Below are 20,077 nucleotides of genomic sequence, written 5' to 3'. Positions count from 1 at the left end.
GGGTCCCAATACCCCAGATGATCTGATTTTTCCTTACTATGCCTCACCTCCTAAAGGTCACCTCCTAATAATACCCCATGGTCCTCTGGAGAATACCAGTTCCAAACTATAGAGGTCCCAAGAGGCTCCCCTTCCTCACAATGTTGCCTTCTGGGTGATGGCTTCCATGTAGGCATTTTCAGGCGATGAAACCATTCCCACCATAGGCAACCATCAACAGAACTTCTGATGACACTGCAGTTATTGTAAGAATCCAGTAAGTGGACACAGCTCCTTTTGCCACACATGTGTGTAGAGTAGCTGTAGAGAAGTAATACACAAAAGAGAATTGGTTCAAAATGGTAAAGCAGTGTCTAACCAGGATTCAATGTTGATCTTCCTTATTTTGCCAGTTTTTGATAACTAGAAAAGACAGTGTTCTTGTCAAAGCACTGCTGTTAGTTCAAAGTATCAGCTTGACTTGGTTTGGCCCATGATGGCTTTTGGTGGGAGAATGAGGATGAGCAATGTTTGACTCAACCATGTGTCTTCCTCCTGGAGAAACAACAGCTCCCCCTGTAGGATCCATTTTTTTCCCTTAAGTATAGAGGCCTCCCCTCAGGACAAATAGCACAGGCATCGAGTGACACTTAGCATTCTTCAGATGAATGCATGAGCTTTGATTCCAGCAAGACTGAGGTATTATTTTGAAAGAAAAACATTATAGGAAAAACTACTTTACTTCTAAGTATTTTTCATGTTATTTCCAGATTCCTACACACAGCTTCTTGGAGAGGATGATATGCTCCATCTTGTCCAACACTTCTGAGGATGAAGCTGAGAGCAAGGGCTACCGGGTAGACTGTCACCCCAAGTGGTCAGGAGTCAAGAACTATATCCTCCATGCAGTCAGCTGGCTGAAACTCTACGGACAGGTGCTGTTGTGAGCCTGGATGCTCTGAGTGCACCAGGTCTTTCCCCCTCATGTCATTCACTATGTGATTCCGTGACTTTTCCTGGGAAAGACCTTAGGGCCTCTACATCTGGTCATGTGACCTACTCTCACATGCATCCAATGGCCTTAACTCATCAAACTCTCAGCCCTAAGCCACCAAAAGCATGTGACCTAGGCACACATACACACTTGTTAGCTAAGAGATCTCTAGATCCATGCTGTGTTTCTGGCATGTGAGATTCCTTGTGCCACTTTAAATGCCATGCAAGCATTAGTTTTGCCTCATGCCTTCTGTTTTTTTCCTTGAAAAGGGCAAAAACAATGACTGTGATTTAAAGGCATTCAGCTGTCTCCAGGCATAAGGGGAGAAGTGTGTGTTGGGGGCTATATCAAAGATGTTGGTGGATAGCAGAATACCCTGATAAATAGAAAGTTGGTAGCCTCCAGAGCTTACAGTGGCCCTGGCCAGCTAACAGCTCTATTCCTTGAGATACATAGGCACTAGCAGGCCACATTCCCACCACAGCACTACCCACTCTTTGTCAAATAGCATATCCACTTGCATCCCTTTTGCCTTGGAAAACTCACCCCGATAAAGTCTTTTTCCCTTCCAAACACACATAACTGATAAAAGGGAAGACTATCAAGTAGTGGGTTAAAAAAAAAATCTTCAGAAAAATATGCATGACTGTTCACTTGTTAGAGAGTAACTTCTCCATCACCAAAGTGGCCAAGAGATAGTACTGAAGGGTTAATTAACACCATTAAAGGGTTAATCTGGGCTGCTAGTCAAGTCTTCATCAGTCTACCTGCCTTTCCTTCATGCATGTACTCACTGTCTGATCTGGGCAGGAGACACTTGTGTAACACGATGACTAGCTGCCTGTAGTATCTATCCCTAGATCTGCCACAAAGTGGCACTCAGAGAGTGCTTATTAATGACAGAATACATTTTAAAATGTTTAATTTCATTCAAACCGTCCTCAATGTGCTAGTTCAGTTTTCAAGTTAGATCTTTTTAAAGGAAATGCATAGGTTTTCTCTTCTTTTTTCTTTTCTTGTTTCTCTTGGAGGAATGAGAAAAAGAATAAGGGGAATAATAAATAAGCTGTGTGTTCCTTGTTGACATTCATAATCTTTAATTTTTGAGTAGACATGAAATCATAATACAATTGTAATAGATATTTTAATTGATCAGAAATTAAAAAATCTTGTCCTTTCTAATGGTCTGTTACTATTCCTTTTTTAAAAAAATTTATTTTTCTTTATTAAGAAATTTTCTACTCACTCCTGATGCTATCTACATTTTTTTATCCTCCTCCCCCTGTTACTATTTCTTAAGCACAGTATTTCTAATAGGATTGATAATCTATTTTTGTTTCTAAATTTGCAGGTGTTTGACCAGTGGCAGCAGGGTCATCTGCTGCAGAACCTGTTTGCAGGTGTCAGTCACAGTCTGGTGGCCCTTAGGGAACAGTTTAAACAGGGAAGTGAACCACGGAAGGTGGTGGAAGTCCTGCACACTGCCCTAATCATCCTGAGTGACAGCTTGGCAGCGGATGGCCCTGAAGAAAGCCATCTGCTTCCACAGATGTAAGGCATCTGTATGTCTTTTGTCACTGAGTAGGCTTGATCACGTTGACATTGTAGGAATGTACAATGATGCTGTTAGAAACAAATCCTGTAAAACCATAGCTAGACATGGATTCTAAGGTAGTACATGGAAACCTGAGACTTTTATTGTGGATCACCCCGGGAGACCTGTGCAGTCATCTGGACATGAATGTGAATATGTAAAGCAGTCTAAAGTGCTGCCTGGTTGTGGTAGCACACACCTCTTGTCCCAGCACTCAGGGGCATGAGCTCTTTTGGGCTCAGGAGTTCATCCCAGCCTCGGTGACAATAGTCCTTTCTAAAAAAATAACTAACCAAACCAAACCAAAACCAACCAACCAAACAAAGCAATCTTACAAGAGTATAATCACATTGGAGAAGGTGTCAGTTTCCTGAATTTCAGGTTGATGTCTTTGCCTAAAATGAACACATACACATTAGACCTGTTTTCCCATGAAGTGCATCCTATATTCCTAGTTAAGGATTGTATGGAGCTGAAATATTCACACAGGCTCAGTAATACCTTCGCAGTGGAAAAGGTGGAACTTGGATTTTCTCATTTTTAATATAACCAAGATTAATTTACCCAAATAGTCGCTTCTCTTATAAAACTGGGTATTTTGTCTTAGTGTGTTTTTAGGTGCTGTGGATCTACAGGATAAAACCAACCTGGTCAGGAACAAAGAAGTTGACTGTTGTTGTTGTTGGGGAGGGGTAACTAATGTTATATATACACAATGCTGAAACATAGGAAAGCACAAGTTCCAGCCTTCTGGAATGTTCATTAAGGTTTTACACAGTGGCAATGTCTTCAGTGTTTTAAACAGTAGGGGGGCTGAGAAGGGTATTTGCTAGGTAGGAATTCTGATCAGTGCTAGACAAAAATAAACTGTTTCTGGGTCATCTGGGAGAAGGACTTACTGTACAAAAAGTCTACAGAAGTTAACATTGTTTTAAAGATCAGCTTGCATGGGCATGTGTGGGGCCAGGCCATAACTACAACCCTGTTTGCTAGTTCAACCACAGATGTACTTGTGTCTGAGATGTACTTAGTGATGGCTTCACAACTCAGTTTTCTGTTCCAGGACCAATGCACTCCACTTTGACTGTGTGTGTGTGTCTCTCTCTATATATATGTTGATGTACATATGGGTTGTATGCATATGTATGTGATATATGTGTTTGTGTGTTGTATATGTATGATGTATATATATGTATATATATGTGTGTGTGTGTTTGTGTGATATGTGTAGTTGTATATGTATGGTGTGTGCATCTGTGTCTTTGTGAATGTGTATGTATCTCTTTGTGTGTAAGTGTATGCATATGTGTATGTATATATATGTATAGTGTGTGGTGGTGGTGGTGGTGGTGGTGGTGGTGGTGTGTGTAGCAGTTTGTAATAATGTGAATCCTATTAGCCTCTGGGAATAATGCTTTCCTCAGAAGAAAACAGATTTCTTATTGTCTCTAAAAAGCTTGTTTAAGCCGGGTGGTGGTGGCACACGCCTTTAATCCCAGCAATTGGGAGGCAGAGGCCAACCTGGTCTTCAGAGCAAGATCCAGGAAAGGCACAAAGCTATACAGAGAAACCCTGTCTCAAAAAAAACCTAAAAACAAAAAGCTTGTTTAAACCACAATATTTTGTTCAAATACAGAGCTTTTGGCTTTGTGGAATGCATATGGTACCACAGTATCATAAGTATATGAGGCTATATTGTTGTTATGATTGCATAGTGAAGACTAACTCTAAATGTCTTAAGCTCTCTCACATTTTCTAGAGTCCACTTAGGATGTAGGTTTTTTTTTTTTTTTATTGAGGGTCTTGTCTCCCACTGAGGAGATGCCCTGGGCCATGTGGTATTAGGACTGTGGGTAGCAGTGCCACAAAGGATATAGAAAGATGGATACTGCAAACACGGCCTTTAGCATGGCCATTGTTTGGCCTAAGTTAGGTATTGATCCTCCTTTTGCTATAAGAAGCCCATGCTCTTGCCAGATAGCAGCGTGGGACAGGAGGATGTGAAATGAAAAGCATATTTGGAGTCTGTGCAAACATTTAGGAATTGTCCCTGTGCCAATTGGGAGGCACAGGTGAGAGCTATTAGTTCAGCCTGTTGGTTAGTAGTGTGGGCAGGTAGTGCCTGTGCTTCAGCCACCCCAGTATCTGACACTATGACATAGCCTGCTTTGTGGGTCCCCTCATGTAAAAAGGAGCTGCCATCTGTGGACCAGGTATAAGTGGCCTGAGGCAATGTGCCCTCCTGTATGTGTGAAGGATGGGGCAATAGTTCCTCTAGGGTTTCAGTGCAGAAATGAGATGGGGAATAGTCAAAATTAAGTTGAAGGAGAAGATCTGAGATACTAAGGGGTGGGCAAGTTTGGAAAGTAAGTGTGGCATCTTCCACTGGTGCCACTTGGAGAGAAAGAACCCGGGAAGGAGGTAAGCTTTTATAAGTTAAGGGATGGGACAGGTTGTGGTGGGAGAAGATAGTGGTGGGTGAACTAAAGGTTAGTTTTTTGATTCACAAATAAGGAGCTCAGCAGCTGCTAAAACACGAATGTAAGGTGCCCATCCCCGAGTGGTGAGGTCTGGTTTTTTGACAGGTATGCCACAGGTGCAAAGGAGGGTCCCAGCTGGTGCCCTAGGGCCCCAAGGGCCCTCTCTTTCTGTTACATAGAAAGGACAGGTTAGGTCTGGGAAATGAAGTGCTGGGGCCTGGAGGAGAGTCTGTTGGTGCCTCTGGGGGGTTTAAGTAATGGGGTAAAGGAGGGGTTCATGTGGGGAGCCAAGAGCTGCCTCATATAAAGGGCGAGCAAGGAGAGAAAAAGATGGGACTCAGGAAGCCAGCTATTCCTAGAAACGATAGAATCTCCTGTTTAGCATACAGGACTGCAAGTGACTGGATTAGGTGCTTTTTATCTAAAGTAATAGCCTTGTGATTTGTGGTAATGCTTAGACCCAAACAGGTGATCCAAGGAGTGGACAGCTGGACTTTGGAAGGTGAGATTCTATAACCCCAGCTAGACACAAAATTTAGGAGCACAGAGGTGTTAGTTTGGCTAACTTGTAATGATATGCTGCAGAGTAGAATGTCAATTATGTACTCTATGCCTTTAGAGTCAGGGAAACACAAAAGAGTAAGTCAGAGGCTAGGGCCTGACCAGATAGTTGTGGGCTATGTCTGAATCCCTGTGGTAAGACAGTCCAGATCAGCTGCATGGACAGGTGAGTGTCAGGGTCAGTCCAGGTGAAGACGAAGATATTTGAGAGGAATAGAGAAGAAAGCATCCTTGAGATCCAGAACTGAGAAATGGGAGGTTCCTGAGGGGATAGTGGAGAGGAGTGTATAAGGATTGGGGACCACAGAATAGAGTGGGACCACTGCAGAGTTAATGAGCAGTAGGTTCCATTAGACTTCTTAACTGCAACTGTGGGGGTGTTAAAAGGAGAAAAGGTTGGGCAAAAGAGCTTTTTTCTTAGAAGGTCAGAGATGATAGGTTTAAGTCCCCCGAGGCTCTGGAATGAGAGTGGGTTCTGAGCGTGGGTGATATACTGGGTAGGGTCCTGTAACTGGATAACCATGGGGGAATGGTGCCTAGCAACGGAAGGGTTTTGGGTGTCCCCGACTTGGGCTGGCAAAGGAAATGACATGCTAGAGCTAGTGGGGTGGGTGGCTACGAGGAGGAAAAGAGGAGCTCTGGTGAGTCTGGGGTCAGGCAAGTGGGGGAAGCAAATGAAATGGAAGCTTCTACCTTGGCTAAAAATTCTCTTCCTGCTAAGAGCACAGGGAAAGTTGGCATGACCAAAAATACCCCTGAAAATACAATTAAGTGTTGGAGTCTGATGAGGTAGGTAAAGCTGTCTCCCTACCCTGACAATAGGGAGATTAGAAGGAGATATGGGTCCCCAAAGCTCCTTCAGGACAGAGTAAGCGGTCCCAGTGTTAATGAGGAAGGAAATCGATTATCCCGATATTGTAATGGCTACCCGAGGCTCCCTGTGAGAGATGACAGTTGTCAGGTTAGAGCCTGGGCACCTTTAATCATCCATGGCCAAGACTAGAAGTTCGTTTGTCCATGGCCAAACCTAGAAGGTCGGCTGGAGGGTGGTCTGCATTTGATGTTCCCATGCCATGAGATGCATGGGGGCAGTAAACTGATCAATGGCCCTCTTGGTGACACTTTGGACACAGACCAGGAGGCCCATATGGGGCAGGGTAAATATAAGCCCAGTGACCTTCTAGACTACATTGAAAACAAGTCCCTAGGTGTTCTTGGGCAGTCACTGCAACCAGTCGGATGGCCTTGGCCAGCATTTGGTATTTCTGTTTATGGGCTTTCTTATCTCTCCCATGGTACACCTTAAAAGCCAGTGCTAAGGCTTCTGCCTGTGGGGTCGGAGGTCCTCTCTCTAGATGCTTAATCTTGGACCTAATGTCAGGGAAGCGCTGCAAAAAGAAATGGGTCATGAGGAGCTGTCTGCCCCCTGGGCTCTCAGGATCTAGATTAGTAAACTGTAAGAGGGCCTTTGTAAGTGAAAATTGATACCGATTTTCTTGTCTGTCCTGCTATGTCTCAAAGCTTTTCATAGTTTATTGGTTTGAGGGCAGCCGTATGAAGACCTGCTAGGAGGCAGGTCATAAACTGATCCCTAGCTAGAGAGCCATCTGAGGTGTTATAACCCCACCATGGATCCCGATCGGGAACTTCCTGAGCTCTGGGAGGATGTGCTGTGTTAGTCTTGCATGTATCCTAGCCAGTTCCCAAACTCCTCTGCCCTCCTCAGGAAGCAGGTTGTTAGTTAGGATCATGTATATATCCTGAAAGGTGAGATTATAGGATTGGGTGATATACTGGAATTCTTTAATAAAAGAGGTAGAATTAGATGTATAAGAACCCAGTTTTTTTTTTTTTTTCCTATCTGAGACAGTTCTGCTAATGAGAAAGGGACATGTACCTTAACTAGTCCATCCACCCTGGCTACCTCTCCCAAAGGGAGGACGGTCACTGGGTTGGTTTGACTGGGGTGGGGTTCCTTAGCAGCTTGAGGATGCATGACAGGAGGAGGAAAGGTGGGAGCCAGAGTCTGGCGGTGGGAGTGGCCTGGTAGCAGAGAGGAGGAAGGGGCTGGAGGAGCTGAAGGAACAGTCGCTGGAGGAGAGGAAGGAGCGAGAGGTTGGAAAGGCAGTGGTTCATTAGCAGGGTCTAAAGCAGTAGTGAGAGGTTCCTCTGGTTCGGGTTGCTAGGAGCATGTAGGCTGGTGAATACGAATCAAAGAGAGGGTGTGGAGCTGAGATAGAAGAAAGCTTGGCTATATGGTAACTCTTTCCATTCACCCATTTGCTGACAGAAGTTAGATAGCTCCCATAAAATATTGGGGTCCAAGGAGTCCTTAGGTGGCCATTTTTATTGTGCAGGATATTTAGGCCATTTTTTTTAGTGCAGAGGCAGATACACTTAAAAGTTTGTAAGTAAGGCATTAAGCTGAAAGGTTTGAAGTTTCTAAAAGGTATCCCAGAGGAGATACCTTTTAGAAGTGGGATTTATGGGATTGGAGGCCTTATTCCCCATGGCTGTGGCAGAGAGAAAAAAGAAAAAAATAAACGAGATCCAATGCTACAATATCTCAGGCATCCCAGAGTTAATTAAGCAAGGGTCAATTAAGAATGGCACAAGTCACTCAGTGTTCTGTCAAACAAAGAGCGAGGGTCAGGGTGGTAACCTGAAGGATAAAAGTCCAAGAGACGAGAAACCAATGAAAATGAGGCTTCAGACCACAGTCGTGGGGAATGGCGGAGTGTGTGTGTGTGTGTGTGTGTGTGTGTGTGTGTGTGTGTGTGTGATAGTCAGCGATGGCGGCTGACCGTAGCTGATAAAGACTATGGATGGGGGTACCCCCACTTTCAAGGACATCAGAGGGACACCAGACAGACGATCAATAGTCATTCCCACGGGTCCAGGGAAGTGTTTACACTGACTGGTAAAGGGAAAACTCACCAATCAAAGTAGCTGTTGTGTGGATTGATCTGGCGGCTGGGCAGATGGCAAGTGGGTAGTTGTAGATGAACCAACCTCGGTTCAGGATCCTGGTACAGGTGTGCCAGGAAAGGCTGTTTTGTCAGGGCACCAGTGTTATTTATTTACTGACTTTATTTACCTGGCGAAAGAAAACAGGAGGTACAACAGAACCCACTATAAGAGTTTTTATTAGAGAAGGGAAAGGATAGATGTGAGTAGGCCTACCCAAGAGAAACTGGTGGAGACAGAGTAGGGAGCAGGTGGAGCCTGCTTTTGTAGGTCACCTTGCGCATGCGCATATGGGTTTACATAGCTATGCCACACTTACGCATAGATTACGTGACCACGCTGCGCACGGATTACGTAGGACGCAAGGCCCTGGAGTGACTAAGCATTTTGCCTGACTGCTGACTGCACGTGTGGTCATGTGACTCCAGAAGTGGCTAGGGATAATAACACAGGGGTGCCCTGAAAGAGAGAAGGACAAAGGGCAGGGATGTCAGTAGCTTCAGGCACAGGGCACTGTATTGTGATCTTGAAAACTGTCCGGTTGGTTTGTTTGGGAAATCTAAGGGACCAACAGTTACATAATGGGCATCAGTAAACAGACTATAGTAAGTCACCTCAGGGTGACCCCAAAGGCCTCCCGACACTTCAGCCCAGGGTCTTGACTGTACTCTGACACACAAGAATGAAATCCAAGGAAGGTCCACTTGGTCCTTGGTTCATTCAGATTAGGGAAGCTGAAGGTTTCACTATGTGCTGTCCACCAAGCCACAGCCAACCTCTCTGCGTAGTCAGGTTTAGGGTTTGACCCTGCCTTTGCTATCTACTGCTGAGCGCACAATGCAATCGGCCCGAGGAATCTCCTTTTCCATTCAGACACCACCAGTGCTACACCTAATGCAGAATTGCCCCCCCCCCTCATGGCTGTCTGGGCAACAAGCAGATCCATCACTTGTGTCATTCTGGCCCTTCTGTCAGCTTCCCTGGGGCCTCAGCCATGCTATCTGGCAATGGCCACCAGACAGTCTCTAAGGCTTTACCTAGTTCCTAAACCAGTGATCTTCTGGAGATGTTGCACTGCTCAGTGGCCTCATCTCTTCACTCTACAGAAAGGTTAGCCTGCCAGCATTGCTAAACTGCTCTGATGGACAGAGAGGCCCCTATGCAGACAATGCCCACGCTCAGTGAAGGGTATTCCCACTTCTTCCACTAACATCCGAATCTGTCTCTGCTTCCTTCTCCTAAACCTTCCTCCATCTTTCTCCTCTTCACAGACCCACTGATTTTCTTACATGGATGTCAAATGTCCCTTATACAACCTTCAAGACTTCATAATCCCTTTCATTAATTCCACTGTTGGTGGAGTTTTCTCTTCTTCCTCTCTGATCCCTTTTCCTCCTCCTCTTCCTCCTCTTCTTCCTCTTCCTCTTCTCCTTTTTTCCTCTCCTCCTTCTCCTCTTCCACTCCTCTTCTCCTCCCCTTCTCTTCCTCATGGAGTCCCACCTCAACGTGGATATGTGTGGTTGAAACTCTGGCCACTCTCTCTCCGGTGTTCTTTCTCACCTGTCATGATTCTGACTGACCACTCTTCTGTTTGGTCCCTGCAGCACTCTTGGGTGTTTAGGGACTTTTGCCACTGCTTCAGCAATACCTCTCATCTCTGTTTAAACTTTGTTTGTGTCTTAGTATATGCACTTGTATTAAATCGAGCAGCCACTTGCTGCCAGGCTTCTTTAAGATTCTCATTCAGCCTTGGCAGGAAACTGATTGTCTCTGATCCCAAGAATTGGCCCAGGAAATCGCACTTGTTTTTTAATCCATTGTCTCCATAGCCAATCTTTCACATCTTCCTCTGAAGTCACTGCAGACTCTCTCTTTCTTGAGATGCTGTCTATTCCTGCCAAGTTGGGCAGCTGGGTCCTGGGAGCACTTCATCTGGGCTCTGATGCATAGCAAAGATCCTGGCAACATGGATTTGTAGGGTATTCTTACGCACTCCAGCAAGCCTGACTTGTCAGACACACATAGAGCTCTTTGCTTACAGATGTGGTCCTAGAAATCCCTTGATTGTCAGAGCTTGAAGCAGCCCAGATTCAGATTCCATACCACATGGTGGGTGGTCTTTTCCACTTGGAGAGGAAAAGAAGACACATTTGTCTCCCCCTTTTGCATTCTTTCCATGAGCCCATCTACTTGATTCTCAGCACCTAGAGTGTCTTAGAAAGTGAGCCATCTGTCCTTGCTTCATCCCTTGGAAGGCTCTGTTTAAGAAGCTAGCGTTCAGGCTGGGTAGAGAGAGGCGGTACATCCAGGATGATAGACTGGGCATAGTTTCTCCTTCCTGCTGATTCCTTATAGGAGAAACACCACCAGGACCCTCTCTGCAGTGATGGAATCCAACAGTGGCTGTAGAACAGAAGCCACTATTTGTCACACTTGTACTTTACCCAACACTGGTGAGATGCTCTGAGGAGGCCAGGTGGAGCAGGTCTGAAAAAGTCCAGATACAGAGAAGCAGTGCAGGTGCACCCAGGATTCAGGCCGGGGAGTGTCGTGCTTGGGCTCCTAGTAGCCACATTGTTCATCTTCATCTGGCCATCCTTTTCCTGGTTGAAGATGCTGTATGCTCCCGTGACGATGCAGAGAGCCTGGGGGCTGGCTGCTCTGTGCAGCCCTCCTCACTGTGGCTTTTCACTCTCCCACACTGGTTTCCATTTCAGCTTTTTCTTAGTCTCAGTTCGCAGATTATTTTCCTCTTTACTTTTTAAGCTGCATTACTTCCTGCATTCTTTTGAGCCACACATCATCCTTCCATACAAATTTTAAGACAGAGCATCCGTTGGGCCTCTGCCTCTTCTTGTAACCCCAGCTCCCCAAGCAGGAAGGCAGAGGCAGGTGGGTATTGCTAGAGATTCAGTTCGCAGTGGTTTTTCTGCCAGGCTTTCAAGGCAAACATCTTAAAAAGAATTTTTCTTACAGCAGGCCCCGGGTTGAGTGCTCTTTCTGCCTAGTTAGCCCGACCCCTCAGGCATTGGAGGTGTCAAGCAGTCTTACAGGTTTTTTTTTTCTTCCTTTGATCTTAGAGACTCTTAACTTAGCCTATGTAGGATTCCTTTGACGGGTCTTTTATGCCACTTTTATTCCTTTGATGGGTCAATATTTTGAAAGTCAGATTAATTTTCTGTGCCTCATAACTGTAAGCTTTAAGGCATTAAAAAGTAAGTCTCCCTGAACTGGCCTTGAACTCACAATGAACTTCTGCATTAGCCTGCCAAGTTCTGGGCTGATAGGCATAAACTGTCATTCTCATCAACACAAATATTTGTAAATGTCAACTGATGCTGCATCCCAATTTTTACCTGCTTCACACGTTTCTGGAGGTAAAGAGAGTATTTAATCTGAGCTTGCTTCCTAAAAGAATCTTCCCAGTGGAGGATTCAACAGCTGACCCCGCAGTTTGTCAGGAACCCTGTTAGGTCCTACAGTGGGCCTTCCAGTCTGTGAGTACACTTCCCTAAGCAGTGGGGGCATTGCCCTTTGCTTCATCTTCTGAGCTAGTGCATTTACTTATTTTTTTTTGCCCCCAGATTCCAGAATCTGGGCAAGTTGCAGCGTGTGATGTCAGACCTGTTCCCGTGGCCATTTCTGAAGAGATTGCCCCTGCTGGATACTGTTCTCAGGAATGTGGTCGCCCAGGATTTGCATTTTGTTCAAGGTGAACTAGCTCTGCTTTCATTTGTCACCCACTGACCATGGGCAAGGGAAACAGTTACTGGAAAGTGGGCAGACTTGTCCCTTCCTGATGTATTAATGAATTTTTGAGCTGAGTTTTGTTGGTGTGCCATATACACTTATTTACTACTACAGCGCCCTCAAGAATGTTTCACAGAGAACATGCCAGGCTGCTGTCACAATGAAGGCCACATGACTGCTGTTCAGCAGAGCCTGCTTTGTGGTCTAGGGCAAGCCATTTCATGGGGTGGTTTAACTTTTTCACTGATACCTGCCCTATGGTTCTGGATGGAAATGTACCCAGGACACTGTGCATAAGAGCATTGGTGCTTCTGCTTGCCTGCCCTCTCTGCTGTTCAGAGCCTGTGTGGGATCTAGATCTTTCTAAGAGTGCAGAATGCCCTTTTTTGAACTTCCACTGACTGCCAGGTGTTCCTTCTGCCCTAGTTCAAAGGAGGCAAATTTACACTTTGACCTTCATGGGCCAAATTCTTTTCTCCCTCCTAGGGAGAAGAGAGAAAAAAATTGAGAAGGGGCATTGCTTTAGAAGAAACTGCTCTCATGACAAAGCACTCACACTATTGAGTTCTCAGAAAGGATAAAATAACAGTCTGTGATGTTCCCGTTCATAATCTTCTAATAAGATTATGAAGTAGTTGATAACAGGTCGGGTGCACTGAAATTCATATTTTTGGGATTCACCTTACTGTCTCATGGTTATGGATAAAAGCCATGATTAAAGAAGCCTAAGTCAAGTGGAAAGTGAGTCATGTTTCTGTCTCGCAGGAGTCCTTAGTTACCTGGAGGTGTCAGCAACGGATTTTATACCTGGTGCTCCTGACAGCTGGAGACTAGAACAGGATGCGTTCTTTTGGGGGCTAAAGCAGGTAAAGATTTTACACAAACCCTTTTCACAAAACATTAAAAAATATCCCAAACCATATTTAGCTTTGCCTGTTGTGAGTTTTACTGACAAAATAAGGAGAATAGACAGGTTTTTGAAGAATTCTGGGCTTCAATTGAACATGGCTACTGTTTCTATTTGTAGTTCTTGATTCCATGGGGAGCATCAGTGAGCGTTCCTAAATGTTCCCTCTTTCCATCCTCATTAATTTTTCAGCTGTTGACAAAGAATGCTTCTGCCACTTGCCTGAATGGACACTTGTCCCAGGAGGCGGCTCTCCCCACTGGGAACGCCAGCATCTGGAGGAGTCTCTGGGGAGTGCTATGCCACATCCCCTCGTTCAATGAGACCAGTGTTTTAAAGGAGATGCTTCTCGCAGTGAAGGATGCTGTAAGTACCCACTATTAGATCTCTCCAACAGAGCACCAACTGGGCTCCTGTTAAAGGATGAGTCATCCACCATGCTAATATTGACCCTGGGATTTGAACTTGCTAAGTATTGTCATTACTGAAAGGGTACTGCTACCCGAATGGTGGCTGCTCATCAGTTCTATCCCTCTTGACTACTTGGGTGTGGTGGTGCATACTCCCTGCCACAACCTACCTGGCAATCTCTGAGAGTATTGTAAACTTTCAAAAACACACATCTGCCTCCCAGGTTGCCTAGTCCCTCGCCCACTCTGTTTCTAGTTGCATATAGTAAAGAAAGTACAGAGCGAACATCAGCAGTCTGTAATTGTACAGCATCTTGTAGCTATGGCTTTAGTGATGAGAGAATTCGAAAGCCACCCTCTTCCCCTGCCACTGCCTAGGATCCAGGCAACCATGCTGAACATTCATACAGACTGTGGAATGCTTAGGAAGATGATTATGTCAACTTTAGCACATATTTTCTTACCAAGAACTAAAATGTATATTCTTAGGTTTATCATTTTGCTCCTCTCACAAACTCCTGCCCCTTAAAAAATTCTTCCTTATATTCATTAGAATATGAAATGAGTGAAATAATGAAACAAATAAAATAGAAATGATGTCGGGGCAAAATGAAAGAGTAAATAAGAGTGTGTACATAGTCAAGTCCTTCACTGTCTTCTTGGCATCTTTAACACATGCCAAGGGGTGTGCAACACAAACATGAAGATCTTCTCTGACTTGAGCAGGGCAGAGAACATGAGTGCAAAGCAGTTGAACATCTGGAAGTTTCCCCAGAGAAGTTTACAAGTTTTAAATGTGGAGGAAAACTTGGAAGCTAAGAAAAGTCATAGAGGATGCTAGTTAGACAGAAAGTTAATCTGAAGTTATACGGGGGGATTGACTCAGAGGGATCTGCAGGTGGCAGGCATGTTTCTTCAGCTGTATGAGAAAGCTTTTCAGCTAGAAGTTAGGTGATCTGTCCTACCAAACCATTCCAAAGCTTAGTGATTGAAAACAAAACACATTCTATGACCTCTCATGATTCTGGCAGCTGAAGGGGGCTCAGTCAGGTGGAGTTCTCATAGGCTTACAGATGGTCAGCTATTATCTTGTGGTCATAGGGGTTGGAATAGGGGAGCTTAGCTAGACATCAAAGTCATGGGGTTTATCTTTTCTCTATAATAACCCCATGTGGACTTCCTTGATATTCAAGGATTCCAAATACGGCAAGAAGGAAAGTTTTCAAATTATGTGACAGCTAATCAGACTGGAATTAGTACAAGTCACTTTGCTGCATTTATGGACCAGTGAGAGTCAAAGCCTAGCCTCGAGGGATAGGAGAGGGTTACCAAGAGGGTGTTTATCAGGTCTGGTTTTTTGAGAACTTTGTTAAGTGTCCCTCTACCACATTTTGGGAGACCATCCAACATACATGGCTATGACACTAGCATATCTATTAGGTGCCTAATAAAGTGGGAGATAAAGAACCTTACTTTATTATTGGGTAAGACTTTATTTGAGGGCTGTAACTTTGAACATGAGTAAAAGTTCATGTCTAGAACTGTGCCTCGGGATCATTCTCCTACTGTTCACATGGAAACCTTGATAATTGAGCATAGGAGCGACATCTGAAGTGCCCACATGAAACGGCTTAGCTTTTGACAGGTGATGTTTTCTCTTTCATTTAAGGGTCATAGTTTGCAAGAAGTCATTGCAGGACATACAGATGGACCAGTTTCAGAACATGATGGGCATTTAGGCTGGCAAGATCTTGGGACTCAGCTGTCAGAAGTGAACTTTACCTGTTCTCGGATCTTCAAGCTGCCGGGAGCTGCCACCTCACCTGAGAACGGTATCTCTCGTGGTGGCTGTGAGTACCAGCTTGTCTCCACAGTGTAAGTATGTGTTGGATAAGAAACTTTTCAGGACTTTGACACTGGCAGGATGTCCATCATATATTCTATCCCTAAAGAACAGAATACAAAGATATTGCAAGGGAAGTAACCTGTTGCTATTCTAAGAGAATTTCTAAAAACTGTGACACATTAAATGGTTTCCATGTTTAACCACTGACAACCTTTCATGACAAACCCAAAGTCTGTGTGTAACCAAGGCTGAAGTTTTTCACATAGTTAGAATCTTCATATAGGAGACTGTTCAAATGAGCTTACCTTATTTCTATTTCATGACCCGTTACATCAATAGCCACTTTCTGTGGCTTCTAAAGAGCCTGTACCAAAGTATATCAAATGGGGATGTATTTTTCTCAGCCTCCAAATTTGTTTTATGTTGTTGCACTTGTTTTCTCTATTTACTCTTTTTTGTGTGTTTAATGTATTATCATAAATGGTTCTCCCTCATTTTCCAAATCAGGGTAGAGGAATTAATAAATGAATAAATATTAAGTAAGCTATTTAAGAGATTTTAATTGCTTTTTTATGTGGACTGTCGGACATTTGCATGCATGGTCTTCAGGTGGGCTTGTAAGTATATGTCAGTGTGAAAACTGTTAGTAAGTTCTGGTTTTCTGTATTCTTTTGGCTTCAGGATGTCTCACATTCTTGAGGAAGCACAAGGGTCCCTGCAGCAAGTGTTATACTGGCAAATCTTCTCAGGGATCATAAGGAAGACACGTGAATTGGCTCAATATGTGAACATGCATGGAAGTTTCCAGAACAGTCTGCCGTGTAAGTTTGGAGATCTTGATGATAGGAATGTGTGGTGTTTTCCCCACTTAGAAAGATAGAGTTGCATTATGAAGTGTTGCTGTGCATCATGGAGGGAAGGATGAAGTGGAAGTCCCTCCAAACCCTGCTAGCTATTATGTTTATTGTGTTCAGGGTCTCACTGAAGTTGTAGTCAGACTCCCCTACTCAGTCCTTTGTCTGGCCAGGCTCTCCCAGAACTAGTCATAGAGATCTTTTTCACCCTCAAAATTGTCCTTGTTTAGATGAAAATATTTATTTTTCAAATTGTATTACTTCACTGAGTGTTTTGATTATATTAATTCCTCCTCTAACTCTTCTCAGATCCACTCCTTTCCCTCCTCATCCAACTTTGTATCCTTTTGTAAGTTTTTAGAACCCATTAAGACCAATTTGTGCTACATAAATTTGAATGTGTGATCTTCCACTTGAGTATGGTTGACTTACTATGGGCTATACTCCTAGAGAAAACTGTCTGTACCTATCCCAGCAGCTAACAATCGTCAGTAGCTCTCTGGCAAGGGGTGTGATTGTATGCTCAACTCTCCTCTCCATGCAGGGATTTGCTCTCGCTTGGGCTTGCACAGGTCTTGGGTATGCTTTCACAACTGTTGTGACTTCATATGTGCAGCTGCCCTGCTGTGTCCAGAAGATACTCTTTCCTTGAAGTCATCCACTTTTGGCTCTTACACTCTTTCTACGCCCTCTTCTGAAATGATCCCTGAGCCTTGGGATGGAGGGTGTGGTATATATGTTCCTTTTAGGGCTGAGCATTTTGCAGTGTCTTATTCTCTGCCTTTCATCTCTTTGTGGGTCTCTGTGTTAATCAACAAATAGAATTTTCTTAGATAAGGATTGAGAGATGAATTGATTTATGAGTATAATGATAAGTCGTTATGGGTTAGTTTATTATTATATTCATTTAGTAAAATATAGTATTAGGTTCTTCTCTTGAGTCTATGACTTGTCTAGCTATAGTTTCTTGGCCCAACAATGGTGCCAGGTATGGGTTTCATCTTGTAGAGCAGAACTTAAATCCAAACAGAAAAGGAGATGATTGGTTACTCCCATGATGTCCATGTCTCTGTTGCACCAGGGGACAGGTCATGCCAGGCCAGTCATTAATGTTGCTCACAGAATTCACAGCTAGCAGTGGGAATTTCTTATTCCTTCTCTGGTTTTCTTTTTTTCCTTCTCCAAACTGCTGCCTTTACAGACTGCCAGAGAGCCTTCCTCCTTGGCTCTCAGTTGTAAACCTGTACCCCATAAGACGGACACATCTTGCAGTTCTTTCAGGTTATACTCTGAAAGCTCTGAACTTCAGGGTGCTAGGTTGTTGGAAGCATCCTCCTGGACTGGATGATCATCCTACATGTTAGCCGTTCTCCTTTACCACCCCATCTTCCTTCTCAGCACATATTCTTGCCTGTAGTCTTTATTTTTCTATTCATGATAGTGCATTTTTCAAGTGCATTTTTCTTTTCTCACAGATAATGTCAAGATTCCATTCTTTTTTTTTTTTTTTTTTGGTTTTTCGAGACAGAGTTTCTCTGTGTAGCTTTGCACCTTTCCTGGAACTCGCTGTGTAGAGGCTGGCCTCAAACTCACAGAGATCCACCTGCCTCTGCCTCCCAAGTGCTGGGATTAAAGGCATGCGCCACCACTGCCCAGCAAGATTCCATTCTTAATTCCAGTATTCTGAAATTTCATGGAGACTTCACTAAATATGAACTTTGAAAATGGCATTATGCTGTATACTCAATAGGTCCTTTCTACTTGATAATGACTACTTTGGAAATTATGATGCACTATTTCTTTTGTAACTTAAACCCTATATTTTCCTGTCATTCTAGAATGTCTGTTAGCCATCAGTTGTTCCTCTTATATGATTCTCTAGTTTTGTAACCTTTTTTGGATGATTTTCTGAAACACTTCCTTAATTTTGTTTAAAACACTTTTTAAGATTTTTCAGCTATTTGATTTCTGAGGACCATCCTATGCCCTGTAGGTATTCATTGAAAATAGCTTCTTGCTCTTGTTGCAACTATTTCCTCACCACAAAACAGTTCTCTGTTAAAGAATGTGAATGATGATCTTGTTGTTTTTCAAGGCAGGGTTTCTCTGTGTAGCCCTGGCTGTCCTGAACTCACTTTGTAGACCAGGCTGGGCTCAAACTCACAGAGATCTGCCTGCCTCTGCCTCCTGAGTGCTGGGATTGAAGGTATGCATCATCATGCCCAGGTTGAGTGATGATTTTATGTTTATTTTTGTTGAGCTCTCTTTTGTGTGGAAAATTTCTTTAGGATCTGGTGCTCTGATGGTCTGGTTGTCCATTCTGTGTAAGAATAAAACACTTACTGCTCACAAGAAAGTTTATGTGCCAGGGGTTCTTGTCATCTGATGGGCTCTGTCCTACTGGGGTGATCAGGCTGTAAACCATCTCTCCCACAGCTGGTCATCACAGCTTGGTACAGATGTGTATCTTTTTTTTTTTTCTTCTGGGATAAGTTGATTTCTCTAAAGCTTTCAAAAGAGAGTTCTCCAGAAGCCTGTTGACAGACATCACTCAGGTGAAAATGGGCAGACTTGGTTGCTTGCAAACAAGGGAGGTGATGAGAACTTCACTGTTGAGAACCATCAGATTAAGTAATCCTCCATATTTCCTGTAGGGGCGTGCCATTCGCACCATCAGATGCACTGATACTCCAAGCCTAGTTCCAGTCAATTCCATTTCCCCAGGTCAGCAAATGTCTAGTCTTCTGCTGACATGGAGGAGGAGATGTCTATCTGGGGTGATGGAGAGACTATGTCAGAATTTCCCTCATTAAAAAATGTACCTCAACATAACTGTCCATTTTTAGTTCTACCTCTACATACTTAGTTAGACATTTGTCTATTAATTCATGGATCTTTTTTAAAAAAATTTAGAGGCCGGGCAGTGGTGGCACACGCCTTTAATCCCAGCACTCGGGAGGCAGAGCCAGGCAAATCTCTGTGAGTTCGAGGCCAGCCTGGTCTACCAAGTGAGTTCTAGAAAAGGCGCAAAGCTACACAGAGAAACCCTGTCTCAAAAAACAAAAAAAAAAAAAAAAAAAAAAAAAAAATTTAGACTGATCATAAATATAGTTTTATTTTATTTTTTTATTTTATAATTTAATTACTTTTACTTATCAGCCACGGATTCCCCTGTCCTCCCTCCTCCCGCTCCCCCTCCCCCCAATCCACTCCCCATTCCCATCTCCTCCAGGGCAAGGACTCCCCTGGGAATTCAGCTCAGCCTGGTAGATTCAGTCGAGGCAGGTCCACTCCCCTCCTCCCTTTACCCAGGCTGAGCAAAGTGTCCCAGTATAGGCCCCAGGCTCCAAAAAGCCAGCTCTTGTACTAAGGACAGATTCTCATCCCACTGTCTGGGGGCCTCCCAAACAGTTCAAGCTAATCAACTGTCTCACTTATCTAGAGGGCTTGATCCAGTTGGGGGCTCCTCAGCTATTGGTTTATAGTTCATGTGTTTCTACTAGTTTGGCTATTTGTCCCTGTGCTTTTTGCAACCATGGTCTCAACATCTCTCGGTCATACAATCCCTCCTCTTTCTTGCCAATTAGACTCCCGGAGCTCCACCTGGGGCCTGGCCATGGATCTCTGCATCCGCTTCCATCAGTCATTGGATGAGAGTTCTACCATGACAGTTAGGGTGTTTGGCCATCCTATCACCAGAGTAAGTCAGTTCAGGCTTTCTCTTGACCATTG

General features: G+C 44.0%; 1 protein-coding gene across 1 annotated transcript in view; it reads left to right on the top strand.

The window, feature by feature from the left end:
* Abca13 (ATP binding cassette subfamily A member 13) overlaps positions 1-20,077 on the top strand; it is a 436,683-nt gene that overhangs the window by 62,141 nt on the left and 354,465 nt on the right. Inside the window, exons 9-15 of the mRNA XM_028891010.2 lie at positions 750-914; positions 2,328-2,527; positions 12,163-12,290; positions 13,094-13,194; positions 13,428-13,601; positions 15,315-15,520; positions 16,173-16,312. Of these exons, the coding sequence (XP_028746843.1) occupies positions 750-914; positions 2,328-2,527; positions 12,163-12,290; positions 13,094-13,194; positions 13,428-13,601; positions 15,315-15,520; positions 16,173-16,312 (1,114 nt within the window). The remainder of the gene's footprint in view (positions 1-749; positions 915-2,327; positions 2,528-12,162; positions 12,291-13,093; positions 13,195-13,427; positions 13,602-15,314; positions 15,521-16,172; positions 16,313-20,077) is intronic.

Source organism: Peromyscus leucopus, chromosome 10 (genome assembly GCF_004664715.2).
Source record: "Peromyscus leucopus breed LL Stock chromosome 10, UCI_PerLeu_2.1, whole genome shotgun sequence".
Taxonomy (NCBI): Eukaryota; Metazoa; Chordata; class Mammalia; order Rodentia; family Cricetidae; genus Peromyscus; species Peromyscus leucopus.
Note: the sequence above shows the minus strand (reverse complement) of the source record. Positions and strands in the feature narration are given on the sequence as shown.